Here is a 16,659-nt window from a genome sequence, read left to right on the forward strand (position 1 = left end):
CGCTCCGGTAATTTGCACGGTTACACCAAAATAATAGGAGATTAAATAGTTGCAAACATCGATACACAAAACATACAAAAAATTCTTGTACATACTTCAGAGTAATATTAATCCCTTAATGTTTCTATTATTTACCTAATTCTTCGCTAAGGACGAAATTCTGGTATCCCCGATGTTGATTCAAAAGAACTATACTGAGTGGGGACACTAAACCTAGGTACCTAGGTAGGTACAGTTAGTGGGAATCTACAGCGCCACTTATTGTGCTACAGTTGCAATTCTTCACTGAAACAACCCGGAAGGGTTTCACTTTCTCACCTCCCTTCGTTCTATAAATACACTGGACATACATCCCTTCCCCCGCCATCCACTTTCGATACGAAAGATCTACCGTTATAGGCCTCGGCCTATGATAAGGGTTTAGAGCTTGGCTGGTATGGCATATTTATAATGGTATGTATATTTGACAATCTAATAAGTCTCCTTCGTAGCGAACAATATAAACAAAAATTCCAGGCTCAACAGGTTTTCAAACCTGCCTCGACATGAACTTCTTCCAATATACCGACGTTTACCAACCGGGCAAGTTGGGGAGCCCTTTCGAAGACATCAGCATTCACCTCATGGAACATCATATACAGAAAAGGAATACTCACAGTCGTCACCAATATCCTCCTTAACACTTTGGCCCTTGATACAGTCGATGGCCTGCTTGTCGGTCTGTCTCTGCAGCGGCGCGCAGCGGTCACCGGAGCACTTGCCATCCATAGCCTTCTGGAGAGCGTCACCCTTCCAGCCGAACAGGTAGTCACCGTGTAGACCGTAACCAGTGGTATCGTTCATACTCCAGACGAAGGGCTGGCCGTTGTCGGGCCACTCAGCCTTGTTGTTGAACTGGCGGGTGTCGAACATGATCTCGTACATGATCTGGGGGATCTTAACGGGGTGAGTGGACGGGCAAGCACCACCAGTCTCGAACGTTCCCGACGCCGGGTACGCGACGTGGGTCTTGTGATCCGGCGAATCGGTGTTCTTTCCATCCCAGCACGACGGGAAGTGGACCGTTACTCGCCAGCCGCCGCCGCAGGGCTGAGCTGGGAAGGCCTGCGTGTCCTGGCCGGTACACGGGGCGCCGCCGAAGGGGTTCTGCTGCATGTTGGCTTCGCAGCGGTAGCAAAGGCCCTTTTGCATGGTGCTGGCTTGGCGGTTCATCGGGTCACCGACTAGCATGCGGAAACCCTAATTTAGGGGCAAACAAAAATTACTCATTAGTGCGTTCTTTTCAAAATAATAAAGGGGGAACTCACCGGTGGGAAGGCGGTGACCTTGGCGCTGGCTTGGTACCCGCGGATGTAGTAGATGGTCATACCGGCTTCGACGCCGAGACCTAGGTTGGCTACCTGCGGGACGCGCTTGTAGGTGCCGTTCTTGGCGCGGAAGTACAGGTTGGCGGTCCAGTAGTTGGAGAAATCCTCCGAGTACGTGCACGATGTGCAGGTGGAGACGGTCGGGGGGTCGTGGTCGCCGGGTGTCATGGAGGCGTTGAGGGAGTTACCACCGATGATCTGGTGCATGTGGGCCGAGGGCATGTTGCCCGGCTCGACCAGGGGGTCGATTCGGTCGATGGTTAGCTGGGAGCATCCGAAGCGCATCAGCTCCTGCGCGGTAGCCGCCTGCAGGGCTGCCGCGGCGGGCAGAAGATTCTTCAACTGCATCTTTCTTGCCTTGTCTTTTTAGGGCTTAAGACTGGAATGTTAGAGATGCTTGAAGAAAAATGGAAAAGAAAGCAAAGGCAGCGGGCCGGGGAGGCCAGCAGACCGTCTTATCTTTATTCTCCTCCGAGGCGGCGCTGATCCATGGTTCTCCGGATAAAGCCAAGGCGGACGGAGTGTTTACGTTCAGCGGCTATTGGTTGGATAGGGATGGCGATGCAACTGCCGCTCATTGAGGCCTTGCCGGGTAATATAATCCTAGAATCTGGGGTGGTAGGCCTGGGCGACAAATCTGCATCGAGGTCGAAATTAGCTATAACGGATGCATTCCTGTTCTGACATATTAAGCGGGGGATCAAGACTCGGTAGTGTTCCAACAACCGATTCAAGCCTTCGTCAACGCGCCGCAACGTCATTCCACATGAACGAACCCCCTTTCTGGCTGGGACGGAGCCAGTACCTTCTCAGCTAATGTATGGCTGTGATAACATCCTAGTATATGCCGAGCACCTTGGTTCTCAAAATTTATTTATATCCCTCCAGCATACATATATACACACATACACACCGCCCCCAAAGCAGTAATCATCCGGCCCGAACATTCTTTGGGCGAATTGTGTGCCACCGGCCAAGACGCGTCGCGCACGTGAGAACGCATAGGGTCTTTAATATGTTGGACCTACCTATAAGCGATTATAAATCGCCTACATGAGGAGATGCCTATTTATCAAGGCGCATAGGGGGCGTGGTGGCGTCGTTCCTAGCCTCCTTCTCTGGCCCCTAATACCCCTGAAAGGGCCGAGAAGCTCGCCTTTACTTTATATAACGTGACAAATTCATGTGGCGAATAGGAGATGATCCAACTACTCGACATACCAAGAGATCGCAATCTAAGAACTAGGTCAATTTCGGAGGCTAGACGTAGAGGAGCTGTCATAAAACCGTGTGTTGTTTCCTGGAGATATCCGAGATGACGGGAGGTAACAGTGCCATGACAGGTTCTCGAGGCTCGTGTTTGCCAATCATTTATTTTCCTCGTCATTTTTATCTTGGAGACCTTGATTGGTTCGCTGGGAAAGATCAGGTATGTATAGGTGAAAATTCTTTGATGAAGACGGCTTAGGTTTTCGGCGACTCCTTGGCCCGGTAGGAACGGCAGTTATCTGACATCATGATGATACCTAATGTTAAAGAAAGGAGGAAAGGAGCTAACAGCACGGGACAATAGCTGTGGAAGACTCCCTATTGCCGTCCGAAATACATGTGCCGATGACCTCTTTTTCGCTTATACTCGGTGTATTATGGGTTATCTTAGGCCTCTTCGCCGCAACCCGATTTGAGAAGTCCGGCTTCTACCATAGCCCTTCTCTCATTTGGTGTTGAATTATAGCCAAGCTTGAGAAGGTTCAAATGTTCTCGTGATTAAACTACGAACCCAAGGAATATTCAGGTAAGAATATTGATATTGAAACAGACACGAATTGGTCCACTGAATTTGGCGAGTCGAGCAAGGAGGCAATTCGACGACGAACCCTAACCCTTAGGTAGCCCCAAGCCGACATGGTAACACGGAGCGCCCCGATTTCCTGGGCGTTGAATATAGCTATTATTGAAACAAAATATCAAAAAAAGATAATCTAGGAATCGAATTCCGTTCGATAGTCATTTTAAATCTAGATATAATTACGGATATTTGTACTCTTCTTGTTGCCAAGGTATACGAAGCCATATACTTTAATCCAGCACCCATGGTTATGAACCTACAAGTAAAACGACACCAATAGTAATACGATACTGGGCGGCTAGGTACCTATTTTCGCTATAATTTCACACATACTAGCCGTGAAAACAGCCCAAGCGGCAACTAGATAGGCAGAACAAAAGCCAGGTCTAGCCCAAGCACACCTAGGACTACGATACCTAGGTACCTAACCACACATTCACATCATATCAAAGAAAACTCATTTATCGTTCAATAGTAGTGGTATATTCATGAATTATCTGACCAATCGGTGACAATTTTCAGCTCTACATGCAATCCAGTTCTGTTCTTCTCTGTTGCTATGCTAGATAGCCTGCTCAACACAAAAACGAAAAAACAAATCTGTGCGTTTTGCAAATTTGCCCGCCCCCAGTACGCCGTCGCGTCGCCGATGCATGCATGGGTGGAAAAAAAAAAAAAAAAGAATGAACAATGAAGTATTGACAAGAATGGAGGGATGAGGCCGATTTAGCTCCATGTTGAGAGGGGAATTAGCGTTAGTAAGTAGCAAATACTTGTGGAATGCGACGACAGAAAATGAAGCATTCCAGGGAAGTACTTGTTAGCATACCATCCAAAAGATATCCAATCCCAATAAATACCCAGAAACACCGATTCGAGACCGTTTTCGATCACCATCCAAGCGTGCTGAGTATTTCTTGGGCATCGGTCTTCGACATGCACTGCACACCAAGCAATCTGTGCTGTTTGCCCATAATCAGATTCTTTAAGCCGTGCGCAACTTTCCAACCTTCTTCCTCATCGATCACGAACAAATGCCTCTTGCCCTCTTGATCTCGAACCGTTGCGCGCATCAGATGGAGACCTCGTCGTCTATTGGCACTAACAAAAGACGACGTAGTGTTCCGTCCTCCGTGAGGAGCAAGGCGGCATTCGTTCTTACAAGAGTGCAAAAGTTCCGACACACACATCAGGGCATCATCACCAGTCAATGTTTTAGGGTCTCCGCGTATCGCCGACCGGAAGCGATGTGTCTTTGACGTTGCTTTAGTAGCCGTGTTGGATTCGGCGGCGCAATGCGCCGGGCACCATACTTCCACCGTTTTGAGTGTCCACGCCTTAACATCCCATTCTCGCTGCGGCTCGTTACGGACATCGTCATCGATGAAGATACCCTCGGATGATATACGAAGGATCAGACCATCTGTTACTGGTCCTACACCAGAGATGAGTTGAGAGACAGGTGTTTTAGAGAACTGGTTAAGAAAGCCGTAAACCGCCTTAATAACGACCTTACCCGGATCCTTAGTCTGATAAGGGCCACGCTCAGAAGGCGGAGGTGTTGTTCGTGAAGTTGATTGCGAAGGGGCGTATGACGATTCTGTGAAGGTCGTCTCGCTCGACTTCTTCCGGCCATGGCTCTTAGGTTGGTCGTAAGGTCGGTATGAGTAAGTTTCTTCACTAACGCCGCTGGGGGCCTTGGAGCTAGCTGCTCTCGCGCTTGGTGCTGGTCCCGGTGCCGGCGATGGTGCTGACGGCCTCTTAGTCGAGGTAGCACTAGGTTTGCTAGAAGTAGTACTTGGACTCGGTCTAGGAGGAGTCGACGGCCGAGCAGTCGGCGGCTTTCCATTCGGCCAAGGGTTCGTCTTCTCTCCCACTGAGGAGTAGGCGTATGCACCTCTCCTAGCATTCTCGGCCTCGGCCTCCCTCAACCTAGCTGCCTCAGCCTCCCTTATTCTCGCCTCTTCTTCCTCCTTTCGTCTAGCAGCTTCAAGTTCTCTCTGCCTGGCGGCCTCTAATTCCCTTAACCGGGCAGCCTCCGCCTCTTTCTTTCTAATTTCCTCCAACTCCTTCTGTTTAGCCTCCTCTAGCGCTTTGAGCCTGGCTGCTTCCAACTCTCTTAATCGAGCTGCTTCCGCCCTTAGTCGAGCGGCTTCGATTAAATTCCTGGCTCGGATCGCTTCTTGTTCCTTTACTTCCTTCTCCCTCACCTCTTTTTCCTTCATTTCCCTTTCCAGCTTTTCTCTAAGATCCCTCTCACGCTGGAATTTCTCTCGGAGTTGGCGTTCCCTCGCCTCTCGTATCCTGCTTTCCCGTTGCTCCTTCTCCTTCTGCTCTTTTTCCTTTTGCTCCCGCTCCTGCTGTTCCTTCGCCCATTGTTCTTCACGTTCTTGCCTTTCCTTTTCCTGTTGTTCGCGGCGTACGCGCTCTTTAGCTTCTCTTTCGCGGAGCTCTTTTATTCGCCTCGCCACCTCCTCCCGCTTGCGTCTCTCGTCCTCCTTGGCTTTTCGTTCCTCTTCCCTTTTACGAACTTCTTCTCTTGCTTTCTCCCAAGAGCCCTTTAGTGTCTCCTTTGCCGGTTCTTGCTTGGGGGGTTCCCTGGGAGGTTCCTTCGGCGGCTCTCGAGGAGGCTCTTTAGATTCTTGAGGAGTCTCCCGAGGCTCTCGCTGGGGTTTTCTTGGGGATTCTCGAGGAGGTTCTTTAGGTGGCTCCCTGGGTGGTTCACGCGGTGGTTCTTGGGGCGGCTCCCGATGAGATTCCCGGGGGGCTTCTCGAGGTGTTTCCCGAGGTGTTTCCCGGGGAGTTTCTCTGGGCTTCTGTCTGGGAGGGGGAGGTTCCCTAGGTGTCTCCGGTCGTGGCTCCTGGGGCGGTGGCCTGGACTCATCAGCTTGTGGTTGGTGCTGCCACGATTGCTTGGGTCCCCCGCCGCCTGGCGTGCCAGGTGTCGGTCCAGATCGAGGAGGCGGCGGCGAACCATGAGGTGGTGGGGGCGGAGGCACACCGGAATGGGGAGGTGGTCCACCATTAGGAGTAGGACCGTTAGAATAGCCCCCAGGACCGGGGCCATATCCGCCGTGAGCATTTCCAGGACCTCCTCCTGTTGCAAATCTCGGGCCGCTATCTTGTTGTGTCCTGCCCAGAGACCAAGCCCCAATGCCAACTCCAATGACTAAGAGCACCATTCCAGCATTTCCCATTCCTTGAAAGCTACTCCACCATACCCGGAAGGCAGGTCCCATGCTCTGGAATAAGACAACCAGGACCAAAGCACTAGCAAATCCCGCAGCGAAACTATTGAGGTTCGGCTTCAGCGACGGGAGATAGAGAAAACCCGAACCGGATGAGTGCGGCGGTATGATGAATATGTCGTACTTTCCAGGAGGTAGGTTTGAGTTGTTAGGCCTGGGATTGTTGCCATGAGGCGGCGGCGGCGGCGGTTGGTCCATCGCGAAGGTCTAAACGCCTCGCGGCGTAATGTTGAAAATGCGACCAAAGCAGTGTAGGTCGAATGCGAGAACGGAAGGTGTCGGGATTATAAACAATTACTTCGTAAAAATCGAGGGTATCTTTGGAAGGCCATAGAGGGTCGTAACGTCGTAAGAAAAAAAGGGTTCGATACTGTTCTGTATTAGATTATCATCGCGTCAATGAGTTTTGATTAAGATAATGGAAAGGTTTAGTATGGATGAGAAAGAAAAAAAAATATGGACAGGTCTAATCAAGGTCATGCTGTCAGACAGGGGGTAGATAATGTCCCGAAATAACGTACCGGGAAAAAATAGAAGAGAAGAGAATTGGAAAAGGAGAGAATAAAAAAGTCAGCAGCAACAACAAACAACACAACGCCAAATTGCCATGCAAAAGCAAACAACAACTTTCTTGTATGTATTCGCCCGATCGCAAAAACGACAAATCCAAACGTCTAAAAGACGAATTGCGGAGGTGAGAGAAGTTCAGCGGCCATCGATTGAATATTCAGGAAAGATAGAGTTGTGCGAAAAGTGGCGGTAATGAGGTTTGTTGAAGTTTTGTGCAATTATTTTTTTTAGGCTCCTCCCCTTGGCGGGCACAATGTTTACTTGTGAAATGTTGATGCAAGAGCTCTGCAACCAAATCTGACAGATCACAAAGTTGTGAAATAGGTTGCATTGCACCTAGAGTGGAGAAACCAACCAGTGGGAAGCGACGCCGCCAGTGGTAGGTCCAAGCGTATACGCTAGGTATTCCATTTTGGGAATCGCGGCACGCCGTAATAGGTATGGCTCATTATAGAATTATGACTACCTAGGTAAGCTTGCTCCCCGCAGGAGCATAACTCAGAAGCATAAGTAGTTGTACAACCATATCCATGTATATAGTGTGGGATAATTCGTGGTGAATTTAAATTATGTCTTGGTCTCTAACTTGTAATTCAATTCTTCTATTTGGCTCGATCCCTTTCAATTTCCAATTTGGACACATAGAAGCACTTCGATTCTTCTATTCCAGAGCCCCGGGACGTTATAGATGTTAGACACATGTTAAGCACGCTGCGCCAGATGACCCCCGGTCAAAACAGATATTCCTTTTATGCTCATCCAAAGCTTTTCTCGAAAATCATTGCCATTGAAACCACTTCGCTTCGACATGCTAGTAATTGATGGTCGTCACACAACAACGGTCATCGAGGCGCCTGACGAAATTGCCCAATCTCCTCATTTTGATAAGGGTTGAACTGTTCATCGTGGCCAGCCCCCACTCCCACCTTGAGTGGCTGACGAATCGCGAATGGATTGGGCGACTCCCTTGCGAAATGACCCCTGGAAGTTCTAGCATTGCTGCGACCACCCATCACAATCCGATGAATAATATTCTTCATCACTTTCAAAATAGAACTACTCTCACATGTTTACGTCGTCTTGCGTGTCATCTATTTCTGATGATCTTCCACCGAAAACCACGGTATCAATTGCAATTAGGTAATTTCTAGATATTAACATTATTATTGGTGCTGCCTTACGAGGTGGTAAAGCACAAACAATGAGGTTGTGTACGTGCCCAGGTCTGTGTACCCAAGTACCAAGATTCATCGCTTCAGGCTGTAAGACCGGTTGCTAGGCAACACCCCGGCGCTTTGGAACCGCACGTTGTTGTCAAGAGCGGGGTTGATGAGTTGTCTTACAGAGTACGGATCACAGCGCGTCAATCCTATTATGTTTTAATTCATTTAATATATTCATTTTCTTCAAGGCAACATAGTTATATTTATCACGAAAGTCTTTTGCGAACAGGAAATTTCAATTCGACGGAAAGTGCACAGATACCGGATACTGTCCCAGCTGACCGAGTACCGAAGCTACGTCCCATTCTCGGGATCTTGCATCCAACCTAGGCAGGTTGAACGCCACCTGCACAAACCCAAGTTTTGGCCTGCATAAACGAGAGGGACGGTCCGCGATAGCCTTACAGGGTTGGTTTTCCAGAAGCGGCCGTGTGAAACTTTGACATTTCCATAACAAAGAAGCTTCAAACCTTAAATGTTCAGCTGGGAAAAGATGATTTCATAATATATGTAGCTTATGTACTATAGCTACCATGAACCATGTCAAACTCTATTCAATACTCTGAAGAACTTAAAAGCGCCGCTGCTATAAGGTCACACACGAAGCTGTCCATTGGCTGAAAACATAAGGGAAATAGCAATCTAACCCATCACAGCATAGTTCGTCGATGTTCAGCTATATACGTCGACCTCAGCGGCCAACGTTGTATATCATTCATGTTTTCTAAACACTTAATGTCTAACTATAGTATTCACCAAAATTCTTACCAGCAGGCCTCTTCTACACGCTATATCTTTATAATATATACCTTAAACGTCGAAGCTTTAGCACGAAAAACACGATATTATATAAAAGTGAGCGTTGATCACGTCATTTGCGATATAAGATTGAGCTTATAGAGTTGAAGTGCCACATCATAAAGTGTGCAACCTACCTCCCAACCGTAGCCGAAGGCGCATCTCGAGTTCCGTTATAGATATGATCTAGCCCTAGAAGTCTTTCTGACGTATTGAACGTCTGGGCTAGACCAGGTCTGGCGCAGGAAGCACTCTGTCCGGGGGGAGTGACCGCTTAGGAGCGAGCTGAGTAAACTATATGAATCTACCCTGTTCTCATATTTATAGTATCTTGTAGTCCCACGAGTCCGTATGACTCAGTTAGGCGTCCTAATTTTACCGTACTGTGTTCTCGAGGGGAAGGCCGTCACACGGCATCTAGGTACTTAGGTATAGTACCAAGACGTCAGATGTTATCAGTCAATATTAAGGTGATAATTCCTATACGCTTTCCTAGTAAGGCTATTCATACCTAAGTAGTCAATGTCATAATCATAACGTCTTAAGATTTTCATCCTTGACCCTATGGTTCACACAATCATCACCTCCCATTCATAAGCTACACATGCTGAGAAAACAAAGATTTGTCTCAGCCAGGCTTCGGATTTGAGGAAAAACTTTTCATAGAAAATACAGATCTCGCGCGACAAGTCAGTGTGTATAGCTTTTACTACAAATATTCAGCATCGTATGAAGTTGGCGTGGTGGATACGACACATCAATCATCATCATCATTCCACTCAAGTCCCTGGAGCTGACTGCAAATACCATAAGCTCATAACACGCTAGGCTTTTGGGATGTCTTCATATCATACATGGTACCTTCAATGCATTAGCCACTGTATTGCTTATGTGCAATTTATTAGGTACGTTCCAAGCCAACCCCCTATTCGGCCTTTACTCACTGCTAATTGAGATATCGAAGCCTTGTAGTAAGACTAACATTGTGGAAGTCGGCCTACTCTGCCTAAAACAACCTTATGCGAGTCTTCATATCTTCTTCGTAATGATGGTGGTTCGCATACTAGTGAGGGCCACGCAATGATTCATAGAACGCTTATCGTAGAACGTACCCGTGAGGATCGTAAGATTCACTGGTATTAATATTGCGCCCCTTCTTTTTAGCGATTTTGCACTCTCTCCCCTCTTCCCGTCACCTCACCTTCCGTTCTGCATACCGTAGAACCGTAGAATCCGGAGACGCGATCTCCAACAACACGCTTAATCGTAGTGAGTCACGATCTCAGGGGCCAGAAATGCTCGTCTATACAAGCGACGAAACCAGTATACGTGTTTCCTTTTGCTAGTGCAATTTCTGAATGCCGAGCTCGCTCAAGTAATATGGGTACCTATCCTTACTTCGGAGACCTCGGAATGTTTGGTGTGTGTACTAGCGGCTCTTAATATTAGCGTTTTCCCCATTGCCTACCCCTTAGCTAAGTGTCAAGACGCTATTTTGATTGCAGGCGACTAGACATGCTGCGAGAATCGGTGCGCTAGAGCCACGCAATCCCGATCTACCCGTTTCTGGGCCTCAACCTAGTGTTCGTAGCTTTCTTCATGAACGTACCATAATGGTAGCGATGTTAGGCTTCGGGGATAGGATAGGTGAGATTGACTCCGAATCGCTGGAACGTTCTGGACGGTGGGCTTGGTATCATGGTGTGATGGACCAACCTCATCGTCGCGTGCATCGTTCTAGCGGCTTTCTAGAGTATTGATTTGTGAGGATTGACAACCTTCACACCCTCAATTGTTGCTAGTAGATCGATACTAAAGAGCTTATTCGGATTAAGCATCGAATAGAATGCGACATTCTGTTTCGCCACGTGCCCTAAATGACTTCAAAACTGGATTCGCCGTCACCAAAACGCCATATTTCTGCGTTCAGCAATCTGCGCAATGGTCAGATCGAGCGCAGTGGTAGGGCTGAGATTCGCGAAAGTCAATCTTGACTCTCCTTGCATCATGTCCACTGTTGAGAGAACGCCACCGAAGACCTATTAGAACCAAATTTTCAAGAATCTGGGGTTGGGCTGTAGACGGTGAGATGCATGACATAACGAGGGTCCATGGATAATGTCAGGGCGGAACCAGCTAACGATTAGACAGACGCCAGAGGCAAATCAGAATGGGGAGAGGTAGAAGAGCCCTCAAACCAGATTCAAATATCATAAAGCGATCGGGACTAGATTATGATAAACGATTCCGATTTATCGCAATTTTGACTACTTGAGTAGATCGGATAGATACCATGGACCCTAGGTTTGAGGGTATCCGCAGGATTGACGATGACGATAGCACCTACGTAGATCACCTGAAGGACCCTGAAAAAGGCGTGCTTATCAGTGATCAGTGATATGATCATATGTTCGATACAGGATCGACGCTGTCGTCGACGACATGAAACGAAATGTGTGACGTTTGGGATTTGACATTTATTGTGGTGGAGTGAGAAGATTAACAGTTATCAAATCCATTAGCGAATCAGATGCGACGAACTGAGAGTTCAGGGCGATGATGCGATAAATCCTCTTTTCGGTTTGGTCCTGCAGTAGGTCCATAATATTCCTGCTTGCTTACATGTATATATGTACAGGAAGCCACGGATGGAGTAATGATCTTGTAGATTTGAGATCTTTGTGTTTCTTCACTAATTGTGTACATATATACGTACTTATAATTTACACGTTACATCGACGTATACATACGCGTATACATACACGGTACATCGACGCCGACATGTATTCTTCTTAATGTTGGTCGGCTAGGATTGATCCGTACGCTTTGAACAAATTCTAGATCTTGACCAATGACCCTCGGATGTTGGTCTTATTATCAACTAAGCTGATAAGCACGTCAACGCCTAAAACATGGAGATATGATTTCTAATAGGCTACGATGCAATATAGAAATGCGCCTCACCGAGCCCGCCAGGCCTCCTTACAGGGTCATCCCTTTATGCACATGCGACTGAATATAATTTATATGAACCTATAGTACCCCCCACTACCCACCTACCTAACTTGGTGGTCGGGTAGATGAGAATAAGATCAAATGATATATGCATACCTGATTATTGATCGCAACAACTGCCTAAATTGTTTAGAGGAAAACACTGCTCTCGTATTTTGACTAACGTTTATACGGCAGCTGAAGAAGAATTCTGTTATACCAAGAACAAGAACACATCCGCGCCGCCCGCTACTAAGTGTCTAGGTACTTTTTAATTTGTAATGCATTTGTTTTCGTCCGAATTTCGACTGGTCTTATCTGTGGGGGATTTAAGACAGGTTGGGGAATTAATTTATTTCTGCTATCGGTACTTACCAAGTCGGGTTCGTACTAAGAATCTGTACTAAGTGCTTTCTGGACCGTCCCGAGGTTCAAAAGTTAAACGATGTTTAAAACCGAACGATCGCGGCGTGTTGGCTATCAAGAGATGGGCCTAAGGCATTTCATCATATGATTACTCATTTCCCAGGTATGCAGTAGTGGCGCCGGGACCAGTGAGATTAGGAACCATGTTAATGAATCGGGATCGCGTGCTCATGAACTGGGTCGCAATAGACATTTTTGAGGGATTACTTAAGTTGCTTAGGTCTCAAGGGGAAGGAATGATAACAAATTCTCCATAAATCGTTGTACTACTCCGGAGAAAGCTGCCGAAAAAGATATAGCACGGGGGCTTTAAGTTGGTGCTAATTGCTTGTTCTGGTTCGTAGCGCGACTAGGGTAAAGTTAAGCGCAATTTAGGTACTTGTAATTGTCTGGCTTCGTACGCAAGTCATGAGGTATTAAGATAGTTTGGAGTACATCCCTTAGATAAGGTACCTTGTCGATTCATGATCGTGTGGCAAGAAAAGACGAATTATGTGGTAGGTACGACTGGAATGCCGCAAGATCAGCACAGCATTCGGAATTCTAGTCGAAAACAAGAAATCCTGTCAGTGTTACCCGAGGGTCTAATGCAAGCCTCACCGGCTGGGCAGAAGCTTATCAAGCCACTCGACAAATAGCTAATCCTTTTTTTCTTTTCTTTTTCAGCTTGGTTTGAGTTTAGATGAAGCTGACAACCTTTTTGATTTTCCTTGGCAAATAGCATTTTTGTTGCTTCGATGGCTTCGATTGGGGTTCTATGCAGCTCCTATCCTTGCCGAGCCGAAATAACCCTAGTTATACAATTATACCTAGCAGCTGGGCATGCTTTCGCATTATACAAGTGTGGGAGCTTTGAACCCTTTTAAGACCATCCTCTTGGAAATAGACGCAACGCCATTGGAGGTTAGTTGTTAGAAGGTTAGAGACGGAAATGCAATACAACGTAGCAGTCCGAGGACCAGCATGGCTTCCAACATGGTTTGGATGCGAACGAACAATGACCTTCCATTTCCGGTAACGAGTCACCCACCCATTCGTACCAAATGTACCAACAATGTACGCAAGTACGGGGTTATTCCCCCAGCCGTGCTTTGCGGAAGTACCTCGGCGACGTGCGCTAGGGTTTTCTAGGTACAGCGTGGGTATTGTCGTTCGTGCGAGTTGATTGGATTTCATTGGATTTCGAGTGTGGGTAGCTCCCAATACGTCGGTTTTGTACGACTCGACATGACCCTCTCGACAGGCCTTCCCGGAAGACATCTTGTTAGAAAAGAACGGGGGTGTAAGGGCAAGGCCCATTGCCCCCATTAAGAAAGACCCGCATCGAGCGACACAAGAGATAACGACTTCGTCCGTTCTGAGTGGTCCGCGACGTAAAATCGATACATTCGACACTAGAAGAAAGAGATACGGCAGCTCCGACAGTTCGGTCTGGTCCATCTGGTCCTGTCGCTAGTGGCATAGTGGAATAAGTCTTTCCCAAGTCTCTCTTTGAGATCTCTCCCATTTTGCCTCCCTAAACCCTTTCTAAGCCCCTCGCCGCACGCCGAGAACCATCCATTAAGCATGGTTGTTGCTTGATACGAGGCTCACCTTAGTCCCTTCGATTCAGCACGTACTTAGTACTACACCACGTTAGTACGACCACGAAGTACACGCGGGCGTATTTACCCGCCACCACCCCATACATTGACACAAACTTAGTACTCCATAGTACAACATAGTGCCAAAGCCTATCAAGCCCATCCCGCTGGCGGGTTTTAGCATAAATCTCACACTCCCCCTTCTTTTTACTCCCCTCTCTTGATCCCACCTTGTCTTCTCTTGTCTTCAAGTACAACAACTATCTTCCAGCTGTGAAGTCGTTATAGACAGGGCATAGCGATGGGTATGTCGACAATCATAACACGCAAACGATATTATAAACGTATTGACAAGTTATAGGTAACTCCTCAGACCTCGAGCGCGCCTCGAGCGCAAACTCGCCCATCGCCGACGAGAAGATGGCGAAGACACCCCCCGGTGATTCACACGCCGCCTATCTCAACCCTTCGATAATGGAGGAAGACTATGAGGGTAAACCGACAGAAGAGGAATTAAGAACTCTTCGTCGAATTCCCGGAAAGCTACCCTTCGTCGCATACCTCATCTGTGTTGTTGAGTTTTGTGAACGTGCCTCCTTCTATGGTATCCAACCCTTAATCAGCAACTATGTCAACCGACCGTTACCTGAGGGTGGAAATGGTTACGGAGCGCCCCCGCAAGGCACTCAGCAGACCGCCGGTGCTTTGGGCTTGGGAACTGTCACAGCCAACGCCGTGACGCAGTCATTCAGTTTACTGGCCTATGCGCTACCCATGCTTTTCGGATGGCTTGCTGATGTCAAGACTGGTCGCTTCCAGCTCATCTGCTGGGGTGTCTTCGTCTTCGGTGTTGCCCACGTTTTGATGATTGCTGCGGGCGCTAAGGACCTATTGGCTGCTGGCACGGCAAAGGTTCCCTATTTCCTATCAGTGTACATTCTTTCAGTTGGTGCTGGTAAGTTATTTTCCCCGCAACATTGAAGCTGGGGTTTCTCAGGTACTAACTGCGAGCTTTTCAGCTATGTTCAAGCCTAATGTTTCCCCCCTCCTACTCGACCAAATGACAACGACCGTCCCCAAGGTCATTACGCTAGAGAGCGGCGAGCGCGTCATTCAGGACCCCGAGTCCACCACGGAACGTGTCATGCTTTGGTTCTACCTCTTGATCAACATTGGTGGTTTCATGGGAGTTGCTACCTCATACTCGGAGAAATATGTCGGCTGGTGGTTGGCATTCCTCATTCCCCTTCTACTCTACCTTCCTCTCCCCCTCCTACTCTGGTTCCTCTACAAGCGTCTTATCCTCCACCCCCCTGGTGGAAGTGATCTCGGCAACGTCTTCCGCGTCCTCGGTGTTTGCTTACGACGCGGCGGTATCACGAGAATCGGTCGTCATGGCTTTTGGGACCTAGCTAAGCCCTCGCACATCGCAGCTTCTGGCCTTAACATCAAGACCTCATGGAACGATGACTTCGTTGATGACGTTCGCCGAACTTTCCAGGCCACTGGTATCTTTTGCTTCTTCCCGATTCAGTACATTAACGACAATGGTCTTGGTTCTGCTGCCAGTTTCTTGTCGACAATGTTAAGCACTAACGGTGTCCCTAACGACGTCATCGGCAACTTCAACTCGCTCAGTATCATCGCTATGGCCCCTGTTCTGAACTATGGCTTATACCCGCTTTTGCGAAGGATGAACATCCACTACGGCCCCGTTGCCCGTATCACTACCGGTCTTGCCATGTCCTCGATCGGTGGTGCTGGTTACGCCGTTTTGAATTACTACGCCTACAAGGAGTCGCCTTGTGGTGTATACGGTTCTTCTAACTGTGAGGACGGTCTAGGCGTAGCTCCGATCAGCATTTGGTGGATGGCTATTCCCTATGCCATTGGTGGTATTTCGGAACTGTTCATCAACGTACCTGCCTACGGTATCGCCTACTCGCGTGCTCCCGTCAACATGAGAGGTCTCGTTTCCGCCATCAACCTGTTCACCACTGCCGTCGCCTACGCCATCGGTTTGGCCTGCTCCTCCGTCGTCACTGACCCTTACCTAACCTGGGACTTCGGCGGACCGGCCATCGCTGGTGGTGTCCTGACCATCATCTTCTACCTTACATTCCGACACATCGACCAAGAAGAATTCACTCTCAGCCAGAACAAGGACTACCACCTTGAGCTCGAGGGAACCGTTAACGTCGTTGGCGAGAATGAGTTAAACAAGTCCGTCAACCGTCCGGCGCCCATCGCTGAGAACGAAGAGATGATGATCTCGCAGAAGCAATAGTTGTTTCTCTGCTCTTGGTTTTCTGGCGTTGTACGTGTACATGTGTTTATGAGTCGTCCGAAGTTTGTTGTTCGGCGGGAATGGAAAAGGGATTGTTGCATATAAGCTATTTTTTGAGATACATATACCAAGCGTGCGAGGTGGTGTAATGGGCCCCGCTCCGATAGAACATAGCTACAGTCATTAGTACTGTAGAGTTCATAATACATTTTGATACCTTCATTATACTTTTTGGTCTTTTTTTTTTTGCCGCGTGAATATCGCTATTTAATATCGTAGGGGTCAAGATCAGAGCGAGTTCTTCATGGTTATGA

The 16,659-nt window shown here is 47.9% G+C and overlaps 3 protein-coding genes across 3 annotated transcripts; 1 reads left to right on the top strand and 2 right to left on the bottom strand.

Annotated features, from left to right (window-relative positions):
• Positions 1-280: 280 nt before the first annotated feature.
• On the bottom strand, positions 281-1,963 carry F4822DRAFT_374855 (uncharacterized protein). Its single transcript, XM_051456331.1, has 3 exons — positions 1,308-1,963; positions 657-1,239; positions 281-597 (listed from the first exon to the last, which is right to left on the bottom strand). The coding sequence occupies exons 1-3, from the start codon at positions 1,713-1,715 to the stop codon at positions 572-574; spliced, it is 1,017 nt and encodes a 338-aa protein (XP_051310625.1). The 5' UTR covers positions 1,716-1,963; the 3' UTR covers positions 281-571.
• A 1,713-nt stretch (positions 1,964-3,676) lies between these two features.
• Positions 3,677-7,205, bottom strand: F4822DRAFT_416459 (uncharacterized protein). Its single transcript, XM_051459343.1, has 2 exons — positions 6,986-7,205; positions 3,677-6,834 (listed from the first exon to the last, which is right to left on the bottom strand). Exon 2 carries the CDS (start codon positions 6,660-6,662, stop codon positions 4,107-4,109), a length of 2,556 nt encoding a protein of 851 aa, XP_051310626.1. The 5' UTR covers positions 6,663-6,834; positions 6,986-7,205; the 3' UTR covers positions 3,677-4,106.
• Positions 7,206-14,290: 7,085 nt separating this feature from the next.
• F4822DRAFT_416464 (MFS general substrate transporter) lies at positions 14,291-16,572 on the top strand. Its single transcript, XM_051459344.1, has 3 exons — positions 14,291-14,363; positions 14,420-15,013; positions 15,078-16,572. Exons 1-3 carry the CDS (start codon positions 14,360-14,362, stop codon positions 16,343-16,345), a joined length of 1,866 nt encoding a protein of 621 aa, XP_051310627.1. The 5' UTR covers positions 14,291-14,359; the 3' UTR covers positions 16,346-16,572.
• Positions 16,573-16,659: the final 87 nt, after the last annotated feature.

The sequence above is a fragment of the Hypoxylon trugodes genome (assembly GCF_022578975.1).
Source record: "Hypoxylon trugodes strain CBS 135444 unplaced genomic scaffold F4822scaffold_9, whole genome shotgun sequence".
NCBI classification, from domain to species: domain Eukaryota; kingdom Fungi; phylum Ascomycota; class Sordariomycetes; order Xylariales; family Hypoxylaceae; genus Hypoxylon; species Hypoxylon trugodes.

Bases quoted from the DNA above. Each gene is read 5' to 3' on its own strand.
- F4822DRAFT_416459 (XM_051459343.1), bottom strand. From the start codon at position 6,662: ATGGACCAACCGCCGCCGCCGCCGCCTCATGGCAACAATCCCAGGCCT.
- F4822DRAFT_374855 (XM_051456331.1), bottom strand. From the start codon at position 1,715: ATGCAGTTGAAGAATCTTCTGCCCGCCGCGGCAGCCCTGCAGGCGGCT. The intron at 1,240-1,307 runs GTGAGTTCCCCC...CCCCTAAATTAG, and splicing joins AGGTCACCGCCTTCCCACCG to GGTTTCCGCATGCTAGTCGG. The intron at 598-656 runs GTGAGTATTCCT...TGTCTTCGAAAG, and splicing joins GGAGGATATTGGTGACGACT to GGCTCCCCAACTTGCCCGGT.
- F4822DRAFT_416464 (XM_051459344.1), top strand. The intron at 15,014-15,077 runs GTAAGTTATTTT...CGAGCTTTTCAG, and splicing joins CATTCTTTCAGTTGGTGCTG to CTATGTTCAAGCCTAATGTT.